This window comes from Mustela lutreola, chromosome 4, assembly GCF_030435805.1.
Source record: "Mustela lutreola isolate mMusLut2 chromosome 4, mMusLut2.pri, whole genome shotgun sequence".
Taxonomy (NCBI): domain Eukaryota; kingdom Metazoa; phylum Chordata; class Mammalia; order Carnivora; family Mustelidae; genus Mustela; species Mustela lutreola.
Genome location: NC_081293.1, coordinates 179,869,223 through 179,888,690, shown reverse-complemented (window position 1 = coordinate 179,888,690; position 19,468 = coordinate 179,869,223). Strand labels below are relative to the sequence as shown.

At 39.8% G+C, this 19,468-nt stretch overlaps 1 protein-coding gene across 6 annotated transcripts in view; it reads right to left on the bottom strand.

Moving 5' to 3' along the window:
* AHCYL2 (adenosylhomocysteinase like 2) overlaps positions 1 to 19,468 on the bottom strand; it is a 165,089-nt gene that overhangs the window by 51,163 nt on the left and 94,458 nt on the right. For 2 of the 6 annotated variants that reach the window (XM_059171827.1, XM_059171831.1), the window contains exons 1-2: positions 3,727 to 3,808; positions 3,381 to 3,462 (exon numbers count right to left, since the gene is read on the bottom strand). The exons of 2 other annotated variants lie outside the window; for them this stretch is intronic. In XM_059171827.1, coding sequence (XP_059027810.1) covers positions 3,381 to 3,437 — 57 coding nt within the window. In that variant the 5' untranslated portion in view covers positions 3,438 to 3,462; positions 3,727 to 3,808. Of the gene's footprint in view, positions 1 to 3,380; positions 3,809 to 19,468 lie in introns of those variants that run through there. 2 more of the 6 variants (XM_059171826.1, XM_059171829.1) reach the window with 1 other exon arrangement.

The following is a 19,468-nucleotide window of genomic DNA, read 5'->3' as shown; positions in this document are numbered from 1 at the left end:
AGAGTCCATGGATGTGTAGACCTACCCCCAACATAGAATGCAAAATTCTGCGTATGTATATATTTTCCTGGGGAGAGGGCCCATAGTTTTCCTCAGTTTCCTAAATGGGTCTCTGCTTTGAAGTGTCAATCCAGACCCAGAGTTACAGTCAGGTTACCTCCACCACCATTTACCAGATCCGTTAAAGACTTTTCTTCTACTTCCAAGCAGACATGGTTCAAGCATTCTTACACACATCTCCCTCTTCCAAGCTAAATGAGTTGCCTGAACAGATTCTTCACCTATAAAAGAGATTATTTCTAGCCAAAAGAAAATTGGGTAACCAGCTGGCTGCGTACTAAGGAAAGTCAATCAGATTTCCTATGGAAAAGTACCGAGTACTACAGATAGCTTGCATGGGAGGAGGAAACATCAAAATGCAAAAACTTAAAAAAAAAAAAAAGTTACTGCTGCTCTCCATGCACGTAAGAGGAGGTAATTCACCTACCAGTAGAGACTAAAGATTTCTCAAGGGAAGTAAAAACATTAATAAGGACAGTCTTTAAAAGGATATGTTCCTCAACCTTTTAGCTATAAAATCCCTGAACAAGGCTAAAAAATCCTTCACATAAAAACAGCTAAGGAGCAGAAGCTCCGGAAGTTTTCCAGTGACTGATGGAATATTAACTTGAAGTCTACCTCATCAGTTCTCAAGATGGAGAGTCTTCAAACCTTGTCCTGGCTTATTTCCCTGCTGGGAATCTGAGATGTGAGTACTATCAGCTGCTGTGTGTGGTCTGAGTCCTATTCCCCAAGGAGTATGCAAGTCCCTTATTGCTGTTGATCATTAACAAAGAAGGACATCTTATAATGCAGCTCTCCTGCTAAATTTTCCCTTTGAAGGAAGGTTTGAGAGTCTTGTAATGTTTCCTTTGGAGGCAAGGATAGTCTCAGTGGAAATTTAATTACATTACTGTATAAACTGGAACGTAAGTCAGATATTTGGTTAAAATCTTCTTCAATTGAAATTTTGGCCCCACCGTGGGAGATGGCTCCAGGGTTTTCTCTCAGTTATTAAAAAGCACTCTAATTCTTCATAGGTAAAGTCTGTAGGCAAAATACCAGAGGGTCCTTGACTCAGTTTGCTGGGTAAGTGGGTATCAGTGGCAGCCTAATGAAGCACTTCTAGATCAGATCAGAAATTAATGACTTATGTGGTATCTGAAAGAAAGCCTCAGGAGGTTAATCTTTGGCAAGGAAAAGATAGATTAAAAAACTGAGTTTATGAAGACAAGCTCCACCCTACTCTTTCTTGCTGTTGTTAAAAAAATTTTGCTGATCTAAAGTATCTTCCTGGTTTTTGAGCGAGAAGGGCAAAGAAATCTCTAAGTAAAAATGCTATATTGAAAACAAAGCAGAGTTGTACTTCATTAAAGAATGTTTTCTAGAAGTTGGGAAGATCTAGATCATATCCCTTAAGCAATGGTCACTAATTCTTGTAAGACAGTTTTCTTGTTCCCATAAATGAAAAGAAGTAGTAAAGGTTCAATAGGAGCTCCTCTGGAGAGTACTGCTGAGCAGATAAAACAGAGAGGACTAGCAAGAGAGTAAGAGTTATCATAAAACTTTTATTGATTCTGAGTTGACACACTAATGTTCTGTGGAATTCTTCTGTAATATTCCTTTATCAATGTACCAAAGTTAAAAAAGAAAATACCAAAGTTTACTATCTTAACATGGTCCCTCCCTTAAAAGAACAAAAACTGTTGCTCCCCTTTCTTGTTTATTAGTGAGTGGCTGGAGATTCAAAAACAAACTTACAATCCAACTAGAATTATTATGTGAATCTTTTCTATCAATTTTAAAACACTACATTATTTAATATAAGCCTGTGAATGGATAGGATTTCTTTCCATCAAACACTTTAAAACTGAGCACAAGGTTCCTAAATAAGATAAACAACAGCAATAACCCCAAAAGAAATAATAAACAATAGTTATGACAGTGAGAGTTGAAATGTGGGTTCTTCAGTTGGGCCTTTGTCAGGCCTACTATACTCAATCTCATTATAGATGTTTATTTAAGTCCATAATTCCATAAACACTGAAAAGAACTTGTAAGAACTTGTTGTATATATATAAAAAAAGAACTTGTATATAAATAGTCTAACCAGTTTTCCATAGGGAAATACACACATACATACACACACACACACACACACACGGCTGATATAGACTATAAGAACTCAGGCTAAACGTAGGAGAGACCAGACAGGAACATGAGGATAGTTGCTGTTTTTAAATCAAAAGTTGAGGGGCGCCTGGGTGGCTCAGTGGGTTAAGCCGCTGCCTTCGGCTCAGGTCATGATCTCAGAGTCCTGGGATCGAGTCCCGCATCGGGCGCTCTGCTCAGCGGAGAGCCTGCTTCCCTCTCTTTCTCTCTCTGGCTGCCTCTCCGCCTACTTGTGATTTCTCTCTGTCAAATTAATAAATAAAATCTTTAAAAAAAATAAAAAATAAATAAAAAATAAATCAAAAGTTGAAACTAGATCTAAAGTACTAGGCTTTATGTAGTTCTTATCAACGAATAAGTCCTTACATTTAAATTATATTAAAAATATCTATCAGGCAAATATGACATTTTGAAGAGCAGTAGCAAGAAAGCTATAGTTCCTGGGGTACCGGGGTGGCTCAGTGGGTTAAAGCCTCTGCCTTCAGCTCCGGTCGTGATCCCAAGGTCCTGGGATCGAGCCCTGCATCCGGCTCTCTGCTCAGCAGGGAGTCTGCCTCTTCCTCTCTCTCTCTCTCTGCCTGCCTCTCAGCCCACTTGTGATCTCTGTCAAATAAATAAAAATCTTAAAGAAAAAAAAAAAAGAAAGCTATAGTTCCTGCCCTTTAGAAGTAATACACATAAAGAATATTTGGGGAAATGTTTTGACTGGAGAGAAAAAATGGGCAGGTAGGCAAGAAATATCTTACATCTTCTCAAAGACTTGAGAGACCACCATTTCCACAAATTCTGTTCCCCCCTCCCCAACTATTCATTTTCTTTACTCCCATGAGAAATAAAGTAAGCATCAGCTTGCAAAGAGAGTGTGAAGCAATTACAGGAGAATACAATCCACGCAGTACACCGGCGGCAGTGGGAGAAGTCCAGGCCAGCACAGACAACCAGACAATAAGGTGACTCAGGTCAGGCAGCTCTCGGACCTTCCTCAGCTTCACTCGCAATTAAGAAACAGGGGTGATCCAGGACACATGAACTCATCAGAAATTAGAGGAATAACTGTTCTCCCAACCACAGGTCTTGGTAGGGACTTGTCTTGATCCCTGTCACCTGTCAGAAATGGTTGCCCCAATACCAAGAAACAGAAGGAAAAGCAAAGAGACCAAAGAACTCACCATCCACTCAGGCATGTGAAAAGCTGAGGTGCCCTCATTGCCGTCCCAGTTCTCCATAGTGCAGGCTTGGGTAATATACGTCCTGAAGCAAAAGGGAAGGCTGATTTGGAAATGCCAGGGTTTTTTGAGAGCCCCAAAGCAGAATCAAACCTAGTGATTCAGAAATTTACAGTATCTAGCAGAAGCTGCATCCCTTTCACAGAAGCTTTCTATTCAAATTAAGATCATTAGTCAACTGCCTGACAAGTCCCTTACTGGCCTGCTTCAAACCTTCTGCTTTGGATTCAAAATCAGACCTGATGCAAGGTTCTGCACCCAGGCACTGAACTTCCCACAGGACACTCACTGTTTAATGCTACCAAAGCACGCAACCCCTGCCTCCCCAGTGGGGACTCTCTGCAGCAACAGTCAGGCTTCCTCTCTTTCCTGGTGTGTAAGACACTTGTTAATTTTTCCCGCCCCTCAGGACACGTCACTGGAGGTGCTGATACCAAGATCAATAAGGATCGAGGTCAAGAAGGCACTCCCATTTCTCAAGAGTTGCTTGACTTGGATCAGTACAGTAAACAGGCGTTTCCTTGAAATCGAGAGTTCTTTATGGCTTCAAGTTTAAACAGCTAGGCAGAACTTCCCCATCTGCTCACACCAGGGGTCTGGCACCAAACTCGGGCATATCCCAAGTTAAATTCTTATTGTAAGGGCAATTTGATTTGGATGGTGCCAGGGAAGATCTCTTGCAAAATCAGAAATTAGAACCTCTTAAGAAAAGTTCTAGGACCACAACTCCCTCTGCTGGCTCCCTGTGCTATATCCATGAAGGTCCAAGAGCCTTCAGCTGCAGAAACATAGGTGCTTATTGTAAACACACTGCATCTCTTAAGCCAGTCAGGAGCTACTACACTGTAAGTTTAGAGGGAGCCAAGGTTTCCAATCAAGATTAGGGTTGCCTCCAAGTTCCTACCCAGAGTAGGTTTTTACTCACCAGTTTGGTTTTGGGAAGAGGCAGAATACCAACACAGTAGCCCTATACTCTTAACCACCTCAAGGGACCTCAGAAGCTGTTCCCTCTTGGGTTTGTAGGCCAGCTCCCTCCACATACTTCAGAAGTTTGGAAATAAGACAATACTAAAGGTGGCCTACCTGCTCTGCTCATTCCTAGAGTGTATTATCCGTAAGAGTACCATAGATTGATTTCAGGCACAAAGTAAGCCCAGTGAGATATGCCTGCTTCAGAAGGACCAGAGACTCTTTCAGTGTTAAGTCCCATCACAGAGGATAATTTTTCTAGAGCTGACGATTATAATATTAAACTCAGGATTATTGGTTCCCTGCCCCTTATGGCCTTCACTGGTTAAGAGAATAATCCTTTGGATGTGGAATGGAGAGGAAAGTAATGTCTTGGGGAAGAGGTATTATAAGACACCAGAGAAGGCAAAATTCAAATGCCTGACCTGGATGTCTAGACTAGAAAGAAAGGCAGGTGAAAGTGGAAGGGGACTGTCAACCTGGTGAATACAGAAGGGTCAAAGGATGAGAGACCTCAGGGTAGGTAGAGACGAGATGTAATAAGAAGAGAGAGCAGGGCTGCCTTGGTGGTTCAGGGCATGATCTCAAGTCGTGAGTTTCAGCCCAGTGATGGGCATGGAGTCTGCTTAAGGTTCTCTTTCTCTCTGTCTCCTGCTGCTACTCCTGCTAAAAGAAAATCTAAAAAAAAAAAGAAGAAGAAGAAGAGCAAATAGCAGAGATGGAAGTAAAGGAAGCTGTGGTCACAGAGGCTATGGAGTAAAACAATGAGTGATGCCAAGATAGAGAAGGCCAAAGAAATGCAGCAGTGATATGCCCTCTGAGGTCAGCACGTTAATTCTGATAAAGCTTTAGTTGCCAGCCATCTCCAGTCATTGTCCTCTGACTCTGCTTAGTTAACCTCCCTCTCCCTCCAGTTTTCCAATCCATACAGTGGAATAATAATAATAGCCTCCTCGTAGGATTGATGCAGGGATTTAAAAATGGTGTATACACTAAGGGCTTACTAAACAGTGGCTCTTACTTATGTCATTATGCTGTGTCCTTTTCTACCTCATGCCTTTGCTCATGCCATTTTCCCAAATTGAAATGCATTAGTTCTGCCTTCACTTCCCTCATCTTCACATATGCAAATTCCTCAAGATCCGGCTCAAATGATAGTACTGCCGTGGAATTTCACATAGAAAAAGAATCCCCCTTTCCTCTACTATTAGTCTTTGGTCACATCACTATTTTCACCCTTTCTCAAATTAAGCATACCATGTACATATGTTGTCCCTCATTAAAATTCCAGGCTTTTCAAGGGCTTAGTCAGTTTGAATTGTCCACAGTATCTGGCACACAGTAAGGGCTTAAGAAATTTTCAAATTTTGTATGCTGTATGTACACCTTACAGTACTCTGGAGGTAATTTGCATAATCAGTGTGTTCTGTATATTTATGTCCATTTTACTGAATTTGGAACATTATTTTATTATACAGGGGCTTAGTTATACTACTGCCCACAGCTAGGACTTATTTGTGGTGAGTCCTTAATGGGGTTTTAATCCTTAATTATATTATCTCTGCAGGAATATATAATCCATTTTCCATTGCTTGATCTACATCAATAGTATTCCATTATGATCTGCATCATAATAAAACTCTTGCGAACAAATCAAGGCCAAAAGAGTGGAGTCCAACCCTGAAAATATTTCAGTGATCAGCAAATTACTAGATTATCGGTGCTCCTGTAGATGTTTCCTACATAATCAGCTATTAAATAAATGGAAGATGACTGCCGTCATGGTCATGTGAAAACATGCACGAAAATGACTTTTAAAGAAGACAGGGGTGAGAATAAAAGAATAAGCACAAAATACATCACTTTTGCAACCTAAACTGTCATTTTAGTTGTAACTTTTTGTTTTTTAAATTTTATTTATTTATTTTAGAGAGAGCCAGAGCACAAGAGCTTGGGGGGGGGGGGGAGTGGACAGGGGAGGAAGGGAAGGGAGAGAAGTCTCAAATGGATTCCAAGCTGAGCAGGAGGCAATGCTGGGTTCATCTTAACCACCCTGAGATCAGGACCTGAGCTGAAACCAAGACTCTGAAGCTCGACTGACTGGGCCACGGAGGTATCCTGTTTGGTCTTTTTAGTGTAGTTTTTTGTTTTTTAAAGATTTCATTTATTTATTTGGCGGATTTGATAGACAGAGATCACGAGTAGGCAGAGAGGCAGGCGGGGGCGGGGGGGGGGGTGGAGGAGGGAAAGCCGACTCCCCGCTGAGCGGAGAGCCTGATGTGGGCCTCCATCCCAGGATCCTGAGAGCACAACCTGAAGGCAGAGGCTTTAACCCACTGAGCCACCCAGGTGCCCCTTTAGTGTAGGTTTTAACTAAAGTAGACTTCCTTTGTAAACTGCAGCCTTACTACTTGGTTCTGCAATGATGAAGTGAAACAAAAACACAACAGGAGCTGTTAATCACATTTGGGGACCGAAGATCTAGGAACTGAGTAGGGGTGCATATGGCAAGAGGCATGGGTATACAGTTTTAGTTATAAAGTTGTTTATGGGGACGCCTGGGTGGCTCAGTTGGTTAAGCAGCTGCCTTCGGCTCAGGTCATGATCCCAGCGTCCTGGGATCGAATCCCACATCGGGCTCCTTGCTCTGCAGGGAGCCTGCTTCTCCCTCTGCCTCTGCCTGCCATTCTGTCTGCCTGTGCTCGCTCTCTCCCCCTCTCTCTCTCTGATAAATAAATAAAATCTTTAAAAAAAATAATAAAGTTGTTTATGATCAAGTCTCATTTTACCGTATAGAAGGGGCATGAGTTAGACTGCACATGGTTATCTATAATCACTGTTAACATTTAAGTTTGCAACTTCAGAAAAAATAAGTTACACAAACTACATGTGCACCTATGGCCTTCAGGCTTTACAAAAATTGACCAAGTGTGTGAATAGCTCAAAAGAATCTCATCTGTGCTCCAAGAAGAACAACTTGAAGTTGTACGTGCCCGTTGTGCTCCTGCCAGAGGTGATTTAATGGCAGTATGGTTAATGAAGGCAAGCCAGGTGACTTGCCAGAGTGAGTATATGCTTGGCTAGAGGAGGAAAAAACAAGTCAGTATTTCCAGGGGGTCAAAGTCAAAAAAGAACCACAAAGTGGTGAAGAAGTAACTACAACAGCAGAACAGTTTTAAATAAGAGGTGATAAATCTGGAACCTAGAAAGTCATAAGGCACAGGACAAAGAATACACAAATGTGACCCTGTCCTCTATTCCTGGCTTGTCTCTAATGGTTTTATTAGATGTTGGCAAGTCACCTAATTACTCTCTTCTTCAGTTTCCTTATTATAAAACAAGGGGGAGGTGGGGAATAGTGTGACTGTGGTAGGTTAGAACTGGTTCCTTCCAGTTCTGACACACAGTATTTCTAAACGGTCTGCTTTCTCTGAAGCTAGAAGAAAAAGTGATAACTACTCCTTAGTAAGCTAAGTTACAGCTTATTGTACAGGCTAAGATTTTTATTCTCCTGAGTTCAAAGTTCCATCTGGTCAGTTAAACTAAGAGGCTGGCTGGAATTGGTAGGCCTCAGATCTCCGCAGCCCCTGCAACCTGGAAGTGCTAATGTTACCATAGCAAATGGGATTGTTGAATTCTCCCAACCTAAATGTTAGGCATTCTCTCAGTGCCTTAAGACTCATATCCCGGAGGAATTTTAGACTCCACATGGAGGCATCATCATTGCTGGAAAAACTGCAGGCTTTGGAGCTAGACAGGCTTGGGTTTAAAGGCTAGCTCTGTCTCCTTCTCTCTGTGTGTATCTTTACATAAAGATACAACTATATAAGCTGTATAATTTTTTGAGCCCTTGCTTCCTCATCTATAAAACAGGATAATAATGCCTTCCTCGGGACGCCTGGGTGGCTCAGTTGGTTGGACGACTGCCTTCGGCTCAGGTCATGATCCCGGAGTCCCGGGATCGAGTCCCACATCGGGCTCCCAGCTCATGGGGAGTCTGCTTCGCTCTCTGACCTTCTCCTCGCTCATGCTCTCTCTCACTGTCTCTCTCTCTCAAGTAAATAAATAAAATCTTTAAAAATAATAATAATAATGCCTTCCTCACATGACTGTTATCAAAATTAAATAATACATAGAAATACATAAAAAGTGCCAGAAATTTATTTTGTCCAAAACCGGTCATAGCAGAGTAGTACCAGACTATCTGGTTTACTTGTCTCACACTTACAAACTATGTAACCTTAGGCAAATTACGTATTCTCCCCGTGCCTCGTTCTCATCTGTAAAATGGGGATATTAAAAGTATCTACCTTAGGGGACTGCTGAGAGGATCAAATAAATTTACATATATATATATATATATATATACATAAAAATGTATACACATATTTATACACACACACATCACTTAGAACCATACCTAGTACTTTAAAATTCACTATTATTACCAATACAACATGTTCCTTCCCAAACACCTTCAAATCCATCTTCCACATGATGAATTCATTCAATCAAACCACAGATATTTATTGAGTGTCTATTGTGTATCAGCCAGCATAGAAAGACAGTCCCTGCTTTCATGGTGTTTCCTGTCAGGCCATTAAATACGCAATTACAATACAAATATGAAAAATGAGAAGGTAAGTACAGGTTGCTATGCAAGTATATGGCAAGGGTGCCAACCATGCATACTGGGAGTGAGAAGCTCCACTTAAGCTGAAAGGTAAAAGATGATTAGGGGATACCTGGTATGTATTTGGCCAGGAGGAGTATCGAGAAGAGTATTCCAATAGAAAGAAGAATATGTACTCCATAATGTCTCTTGTACTCTGTCCTTTCTTCATACCAGCTGTCTAAAGCCTGACCATCATCACATCCATCTAAATTAGTGCTTCAAAAGCTTGCATGTGCCTACAAATTACTTGCAGTTCTTATTAAAATGCTGATTTAGGTCCCAAGATTCTACATTTTTTAAAAAAGATTTATTTATTTGAGAGAGAGAAGAGGGAGAGGAGAGGAAGGAAGAGAATCCTGAAGCAGTCTCCTTCCCAAGTGCAGAGTCCAATGTGGGCTTGATCCCAGCACCCTGAGATCATGACCTGAGCCAAAACCAAGAGTTGGCCACTTAACCAACTGAGCCATCCAGGTGCCCTCCAAGACTCTACATTTTTAATAGCTCTCACATGATGCCAGTAATGCTGGGACTATGCTTTGACAAGGGCCTAGATAATTCCATCCCTATATAGCCCACCTCTATTTGTTAAATCAACTTATTTATATGTGATTATCATCAGTCCAATAATTTAAAAATCTGATCACATCACTTCCTTGTTCATAACACCTCAATAGCTCCCCACTTGTCCTCAAAATAAAATCCAAACTCCTTAGCATGACACACAAGACCCTGCATGACTTAGCTTGCGCATACTTCCCAAGCCTCAGCTCTCTAAACTCCCCCAAACCCCCACTGTGAACATATACACCCCTTTCAAAATTTAGCTTATCTGTAACTTCTTTCAGGACACATTTCCAGCTCCTGGCCTAGGTTTAAGAATCAGTTCTGTGAGCTACTGACTAATCCCCCAGACTGATCATTTGTCTGTTTCCAACTAGAAATGCAAGCAATTTGAGGGCAGAGATTATGCATTTTATTCTAGTATTCCAAGTGCCTAGCATATAGTAAATAAGCAATGAATATGTGCTGGATGGTAAAATGACTTAAAGAATAGCTAGATCAGAATAAAGCTTCAACTGAATAAATACAGGATAGACACCTAAAGGGTAAAAAGAAAGTAAAGGGACTCTGGTATGACTAAGAACTGACAAAACCATAATTAGAAACATCACTGTAACAATATACTGTACCTCCCTGCCACTAACTAATCCAGTCACTGTTTCTCAAGATAAATAATTAAGCAATACACAGACTACAGTACACTAACGCAGGCACCACGCCACCTTTCCCACTTCCTGTTAAGTCCTCTAGATTCTGGGAGTGGAGTGTGGAATGTAAATCCTCAATTTCCCTGACACAGCGAATAGAGCTCCACTCAGGTCAAAGTTCAGTTTGCTGCAGTTAGCACCTCTAGCTAAAACTGTCCTTAAAGAGAGGTCAAGCTAAAACTTGAAAACGTCTTAAACTTGAAAACAACCAGGGTAAGAGTGGGAAGGAATTTATCAGACTGGAGAGGGGTGGGGTACAGGAGGATGGGAAGGGTGTGGGGTAAAATATTGACATATATTGCCATTAAATAAATATAGAATGCAGACTTCTTACTATATTCTTTCAATTTTTATTTTTATTTATTTATTATTTTTAAAAGAGATTTTATTTATTTATTTGACACAGAGAAAGAGATCACAAGTAGGCAGAGAAGCAGGCAGAGGGGGAGGGGGAAACAGGTTCCCCGCTGAGCAGAGAGCCCCATGTGGGGCTCGATCCCAGAACCCTGGGATCATGACCTGAGCCGATGGCAGAGGCTTAACCCACTGAGCCACCGCGGCGCCCCTATTCTTTCAATTAATGAAACTTTTCTGGAAGTGTATTAACCTACAATAAATACACAAATCGAAAAGTTACAATTTGGGGCGCCTGAGTGGCTCAGTGGGTTAAGCCTCTGCCTTCGGCTTGGGTCATGATCCCAGGGTCCTGGGATTGAACGCATATCAGGCTCCCTACTCAGTGTTCTCCCTCTTCCTCTGCTGCTCTGCCTGCTTGTGCTCTCTCACTCTCTCTGTAAAATAAATAAATAAAAATCTTAAAAAAAAAAAAAAAGAAAGAAAAGTTACAGTTTGATAAAATTTTCGAAGTCAATACATTTATGTAACACTACTCAGATAAGGAAAGAGAACGAGACTAGCGCCCAAGATCTTCCCTCGTGTCCCCTCTCAGGCATTTCCCTCATTTCTCCTAATAGGTAATTCCTATCACCACTGATCAGTTTTGCTTATTTTCTTTTTAAGAATTTATTTGTTTATTTGACAGAGATAGAGACAGAGACAAGGAATACAAGCAAGGGGAGTAGGAGAGGGAGAAGCCGACGTCTCGAGGAGTAGGAACCCTGATATGGGCTTAATCCCAAGACCCTGGGATCATGACCTGAGCCAAAGGCAGACGCTTAACAACTGAGCCACCCAGGTGCCCCAGTTTTGCCCATCTTTGAACCTGATATAAATATCATCAAATATCATCATTTTCTGCTCAGTACGTTTCTAAGAGTTATCCAAGTCACTCACATTTAGCAGTACTTCATTTGTTTTTATTACCAGAAGGTATCCCATCACATGAATATTCATAATTTCTTTAATCCATTCTCCTGTTGAAGACCGTTTTTGGTTTGAGGGCCATAAAAAAAGTGATATGGCTATGAACATACTTGTGTGTGTTGTATGGTGCCTGTATTAAGTTACTTCTGGTTGGGTATCTATCTAGGTGTGTAATTGCTGGTTATAGGGTATGCATATGTTCAAGCTAAGTAGGTCATGTCAAGCAATTTTCCAAAGTACTTATACTAATTTCTACTCCTATCAGCAGAGTATCAGTGTTCTAGCTGCTTCATATCCTAGCCAGTGCTTACTTCTGTTGGTCCACATTCTAGGTAATGGTGTCACATCATGATTTTTATCTGCATCTCATAGTCGCCATTGTCATCACCACTGAGCACATTTTTTTTTATGGCCTTTATTATGTTGAGGTACAATTCCTCTATATCCATTTTGTTGAGAGCTTTTATCATGAATGGATGTTTAATTTTGTCAATTGCTTTTTCTGTATCTATTGAGATGATCATACGGTTTTTATCCTTCCTATTGTTAATATGGTGTATCACAGTGATTGGGTTGTGGATATTGTACCATCCTTGCATCCTTGATGATGATGCATGATCATTTTAATATATTATTGAATTTGATTTGCTAATATTTTTTGAGGAATTTTGAATCTATGTTCATTATGAATATTGGCCTATAACATTTTCTTTTGTATGTGTGGTAAAATATTAATAAGATTTGCCAATTTAACCATTTTACAATTTTTTTAAATAGGCTCCATGCCCAGTGTGGGGCTGGAACTTACAACCCTGAGATCAAGAATTGCATGCTCTACCAACTGAGCCAGCCAGGTGCCCCAACCATTTTAAAGTGTATATGTCAATGACATTGAAAATATCACACTGTTGTGCAACCAGAGTCACCATATCCATCCCAGAACTTTTTCATTATCCCAAACTGAAACTCTATACCCGTTAAACAGTACTTCCCCATCATCCCCTTCTCCCAGCCCCTGGTAACCACTCCTCTCCTTTCTGTATCTTTGAATTTCACTACTCTAGGTATCTCATACAAATAGAATCATACAACATTTTTCCTTTTCCATTTGGCTTATTTCACTTGGTATGATTTTTTAAGGTCCATCCATATTGTAGTATGTGTCAGAATTTCACTACTTTTTAGGGCCAAGTAATAATATTCCATTGTATGTATACGCCACAGTTTGTTTATCCATTTTCCATCCACTGGTGGACATTTGAGTTGTTTCCTTTTGCCTATTATAAATAGTGCTGTTATGAACACAGGTGTGCAAATACTTGTTCAAGGCCCTCCTTTCAATTCTTTGGAGTATATACCCAAAAGTGGAATTTCTGGATCATATTTTAATTTGTTTATTTTTCTGAGGAACCAAAAACCATACTTTGCTTTCTATTGAAGTTGTCATTTTACATTCCCATCAGCAAGGTGTAAGGTTTCCAACTTGAAAAATTGGGAACTGTGTATTGTCAAGCACATTTATATCTGCTTATTGGCCATTTGGATATTCTTTTATGTGGAGTGACTTTTCAAATCTTTTGCCTGTATTTCTTTTTTTTTTTTAAGGTTTTATTTATTTATTTGACAGACAGAGATCTGTCTGTAGGCACAAGTAGGCAGTGAGGCAGGTCGGGGTGGGGGAGCAGGCTCCCCACTGAGCAGAGAGCCTGATGTGGGTCTTGATGCCATGAGCCTGGGTTCATGACCTGAGCTGAAGGCAGAGGCCTTAATCCACGAAGCCACCCAGGCACCCCTTTTGCCAGTATTTCTAGTGGATTGTAAGTCTTTCCCTTATTGATTTGTATGAGCTATTTATGTATTCTAGTTATGAGTCTTTGGCAAACATTTCCCACTCTGTGGCTTGCTTTTCCTCTCTTACTGTTGTATTTTTTTTAACTTTTTATTTATTTTGAGATAATTTTAGACTTAGAACAATTCACAAAAACAGTACAGAGTTTTCATATACACTTCACCCAAGTTCCTCTAATGTAATATCTTGTAAAACCAGGGCAATTACAAAAATTAAGAAATTAACATTGGTACAATACTATTAACCAAACCACAGACTTTATTTGGATTTTACAAGTTCTTCCTTGAATGTCCTTTTTTAGTTGTAAGACCCAATCCAGGATCCCCCACTGTGTTTAGCTGTCATGCCTCCCTGGTCTCCTCCAATCTATGAAAATTCCTCAGTTCTTCCTTGTCTTTCATGACCCTGACAAAGGTAGCTGACTGAATTCTGGAATAAGGCTATGCATTGGGGTGCCTGAGTGACTCAGTTGTTAAGCGTCTGCCTTCAGATCAGGTCAGGATCCCAGGATCCTGGGATCGAGCCCCCCATCGGGCTCTCTGCTCAGTAGAGAGCTTGCTTGTGTTCCCTCTCTCTCTGTGTCTCTCTCTGTCAAATAAATAAATAAAATCTTAAAAAAAAAAAAAAAGCAGCTATGCATTGACCAGATTTTTTAAAAAACAAGAAAGCCCTATATCTTACCTGCTCATCTCTTTTGATTAATATTTTTAGTCCCCCCAGTTTTATTGAGATATAATTGTTATATAATATCATATTAGTATAAACTATCATATTAGATATATATCATATTATAACATAATGATTTGGCATGTATATATTGCAAAATGATTGTCACAGTAAGTTAACAACTATCACTTCATGTAGTTATATTTTTTCTTGTGATGTTATCTATTCATCTTTTTTAAATTTATTTGACAGAGAGGAGATCATAAGTAGGCAGAGAGGCAGGCAAAGAGAGAGGGGGAAGCAGGCTCCTTGTCTTGGGGGCTTGATCCCAGGACCCTGAGACCATGACCTGAGCTGAAAGGCAGAGGCTTAACCCACTGAGCCACCCAGGTGCCCCATCTATTCATCTTTTTTGATAAATTTTTAGTAGGATATAGATATCAACTTATATATTAGTAAAGATAATAATGTCAAAGATCAGTTAATTTGATTTCTGTATTTTAGAGATAAAGAAGCAAAGAGCTAGAGAAATTGCTTAACCAAAGTCCTACAGTACTCCTTTTACACACTGATTTTATTTGGCAGATAGTTTTCTTATTTGTGACTTTCATTTCTTTTTTTAATTTTTAAAAATTAATTTAAATCCGGGGCGCCTGGATGGCTCGTGGGTTAAAGCCTCCTGCCTTCGGCTCAGGTCATGATCCCAGGGTCTTGGGATCGAGCCCTGCAACGGGCTCTCTGCTTGGCAGTGAGCCTGCTTCCCTTCCTCTCTCTCTGCCTGCCTCTCTGCCTACTTGTGATCTCTCTCTGTCAATAAATAAAAATTTTTAAAAAATTAAAAATTAATTTAAATCCAATTAATTAACACAGTATATTATTAGTTTCAGAGGTAGAGTTCAGTGATTCATCAGCTTATATAACATCCCAGTGCTAATTACATCACGTGCTCTCCTCAAGTTCAACACCCAGTTACCCCATCCTCCTCCCCTCCTCCCCTCTAGCAATCCTCAGTTTATTTCCTATGATTAAGAGTTTCTTATGGTTTGTTTCCCTCTCTGATTTTGTCTTGTTTTATTTTTCCCTCCCTTCCCCTATGTTCCTGTTTTGTTTCCACATAAGAATGAAATTGTATAATTGTCTTTCTCTGATTGACTTATTTCATTTAGTATAATACCCTCTAGTTCTTTTTTTTAAAGATTATTAATTTATTAATTTATTACCAAGAGAGATAGCGAGAGAGGGAACACAACCACGGAGAGGCTGGAGAGGGAGAAGCAGGCTTCCTACCGAGCAGGGAGCCTGATGTGGGGCTCAATCCCAGGACCATGACCTGAACTGAAGGCAGACACTTAATGACTGAGCCACCCAGGCATCCCAATACCCTTTAGTTCTATCCAGATCCTTAGAAATGGCAAGATTTCTTTATTTTTTTTTGATAGCTGAGTAATATTCCATTGCAGATATATACCACATCTTCTTTATTTATTCATCGGTTGATGGACATCTGGGCTCTTTCCATAGTTTGGTTATTGTTTGTGACTTATTTATTTATTTGAGAGAGCAAGCACAAGCAGAGCAGGGATGAGCAAAGGGAGAAGTAGGCTCCCCACTAAGCAGGAACTCCTGATGTGGGGCTCAATCCCAGGACTCTCGGATTATTACCCAAGCTGAAGGCAGATGCTTAACTGGCTGAGCCACCCAGGTGCCCCTGTATGTGACTATTAATAAACTTTTCTAGTGCTTTGGGGCGCCTGGATGGCTCAGTGGGCTAAAGCCTCTGCCTTCGGCTCAGGTCATGATCCCAGGGTCCTGGGATTGAGCCCCGCATCGGGCTCTCTGCTCGGCCGGAAGCCTGCTTCCCTTCCTCTCTCTCTGCCTGCCTCTCTGCCTACTTGTGATCTCTGACTGTCAAATAAATAAATAAAATCTTAAAAAATAAATAAATAAACTTTTCTAGTGCTTTAAATACCCTAAGTGTTCAGAGATTATCTCTTCTTAGTCAACATGAACTAAGTATCTATTTCCACTAGGAGATCAAAAGAGCCTAAATTTTCATTTATAAAATAAATCACAGGCATAAAAAGTACAGCCTAGGGAATAATACTGTAGTCAATAATACTGTAATAACTTTGTATGGTGTCAGATGCTAGCTACACTTACCATGGCAAACACTGCATAATGCATAAAATTGTCCAATCACTATGTTGTACACACAAAACTAACATAGCATTATATGTCAACTATACTTCAATTAAAAAGAAAAAAAAAGAGAGAGAAATCAATAGGCCTAAACAGTTCCTGAATTCCTGGTCTGTTTTCTTAATTTTGTGGGAATGAGAATGAACTGCTCTTATAAAAAGAGAAAAAGACATTTTTTAATGAGTCACAGACAGAATAATGGCCCCTCCAAAGATGTCCATGTTCTAATTTCCAGATCCTGTGAATAACAGCATAGGTAAGGCTGCAGAGGGAATTGAGGTTGCTAGTTGCCTGACCTTGAGATGGAGAGCTTATCCTGAATTATCCAAGTGGACCCAATATAATCAAAGGTTCCTTACAACTAGAAGAGAGAAGCAGAAGAATGAATGAGACCCAGAGACAGACTTGAAGATGCTACACTGCTGGCTGTGAGGATGGGGGAAGGGGCCACAGGCCAAGGAATGCTGGGTGCTTCAGATGCTGGAAAAGGCAAGGAAATGGATCCTGCTCTTGACAGCCCTACTGACACTTTTTAAAAACTACTGAAGTATGACTGACATACAATATCCTATTAGTTTCACATGTGTATCATAATGATTCAATATTTTTATATATTACTAAATGATCCCACGATAAGTTTAGTGACCATCTGTCTCCATGCAAAGTTATTACAATACTATTAACTATATTCCCTATGCTGTACATAATTATATCTCCATGCCTTGTTTATTTTACAACTGGAAGTCTGTACCTCTTAATCCTTTCACCTATTTCATCTGCTCAAACCCTTTCCTCCTCCGGTAACCAACACTTCATTTCCTGGACCTGAGAGTCTGTTTCTGTTTTGTTTGTTCATTTGTTTTATTTTTTAGATTCCACATATCAGTGAAATCATACAGTATTTGTCTTTCTCTATTTCACTTAGCATAATACCCTAGGTTCATCCATGTTGTCACAAATAGCAGGATTTCATTCATTTTTATAGCTGAGTAAAATTCCTAACATTGATTTTAATCCGTCCCATTCTGGACTTCTGATCTCTAGAACTGTAAGTTAATACAATCATATTGTTTTAAGCCATAGAAAATTAAATAGGAGGCTCTGAGATTTTAAGGAGCAGGGGAGATTAGGCATTTGATTTGACATATCTCAATTATTTTCAAACAACTACTCATGCATACTCAGGCGTGATTGGCAATATTTGCATAAATTTTAAAATTCTATATATTACAGGAACTAATATTCTTTAAACTGCTTGGGAATAAGATTCCATTTTGTGTGTACAAATTCTTATTTTGTATGGTTAGAGCATTGTCAGTCAGAGTGGTGGAAGACATGATTGAAGAGGTAGGCAGGGGCTCATTATGCAGGGTTTCTGCAGGCCCCAGAAAAGTTTTAATTTCATTGTAAGAATAACAGGAAATGGGGTGCCTGGCTGATTCAGTTGGTGGAGCATTCAGTTCTTGATCTTGGGGTTGTGAGTCTGAGCCCTACACTGGGTATGGAGATTGCTCAAAAATAAAATCTTTTTTTTTTTTTTAAAGATTTTATTTATTTATTTGACCCACAGAGAGAGATCACAAGTAGGCAGAGAGGCAGGCAGAATGAGAGGGGGAAGCAGCCTCCCCGCTGAGCAGAGAGCCTGATGCGGGCTCAAACCGAGGACCCTGAGACCATGACCTGAGCTAAAGGCAGAGGCTTAACTCACTGAGCCACCCAGGCACCCTAAAAATAAATCTTAAACAAACAAACAAACAAAAAAAACAAGAGAGAAAAGGAAGCTAATAGGGATTTTTGTTTTCAAAAGATTACCATGGCTGCTATAAGGAGACAAAACTGAATGAACAGGAATGGAAATGAGACTAGTTAGAAGGTCATTCAAATATATGAAAGATGATGGTAGCTTGAATTGCTACCATCATTAATGACGGTAGTGAATGAATTTAAGATAAATGTTGGTGGTTGACTCAATAGGCCTTGACAACAGACTGCATCTAAAGAATGAAAAAGATATCAAGAATGACAATCAGCTTTCTGCTTTAAGCAACTAGTTAAACAGGGATGCTACTGACTAAAACGGGGTAGAATAGGGAGAAAGTAGGTATGAGAAGAATACCAGGTCTTAATTTTGGTCGTGTTGAATTTGAAATGTCTATGAGAAGCAAGTGGAATTGAAATAGCAACTGAATAGAGTCTGGAGCTCAGAGAAAAGTCTGGGCTAGAAGCATAAAATTAGGAGTTACTGATTTCTTCCATTTCCAGAATTTAAATCCACGTATGCACAAATATAAAACCATGAGAGTGGATAAATTTGCCTAGAGAAGGAGAACGAGCAAATAAACAAACAGGATCCACATCTGAGCCTAGATCCATCATATAGAGTAGAATGAGAAAAGCCAGCAGCTGAAATTTGAAAAGCAGCCACCGGAAAAGCAAGAGGAAAATCCAAAGAAAATGGTGTCACTGAAATTAAGTTAAAGAGATTATTTCAAAAAGGAAAGAGTGATCAGCTATTTCAAATACTGCTGGGACTTTGTTAAGATGATAGCTGGAAATAGTTTTTAGGATTAGGCAGCATGGAGGTTTCTGGTGATTTGAGGGGGGTGAAGGGATGAAAGCAGGATCAGGCAAAACTGAAGAATGACCAGGAGGTTAAGTAGGAGAGGAGTCTGAACAGACAAGTCTTTTGAAAAACTGGGCTGTGAAGCAGAGCAGAGAGATGTGGAAATAACTAAAGGATTATAAGTCAAAGAAAGTGATTGATTTGTGTGTGTAGGTATGCGTGTGCTTTTGTTTAACAAGATGGTTACTAGAGCTTGAGCAAACTCTGAAGAAACGACCCAACAGAGAGGGAGTATGAGAATGTGTGTTTGTGCGTTATGTGTGTGTTTAGAAGTATAAAAAAGGAAAGAGAGCTAAATAAGGCTGCCAGATAAAATTCACTATGCCAGTTATATTTGAATTTCAGATAAACAACAAATAATTTTCTTAACATAAATATGTGCCCAAATATTGCATAGGACATACTATAATAAAATTACTTGTTGTTATCTGAATTTAAATTTTAATTATGTGTTTTGTA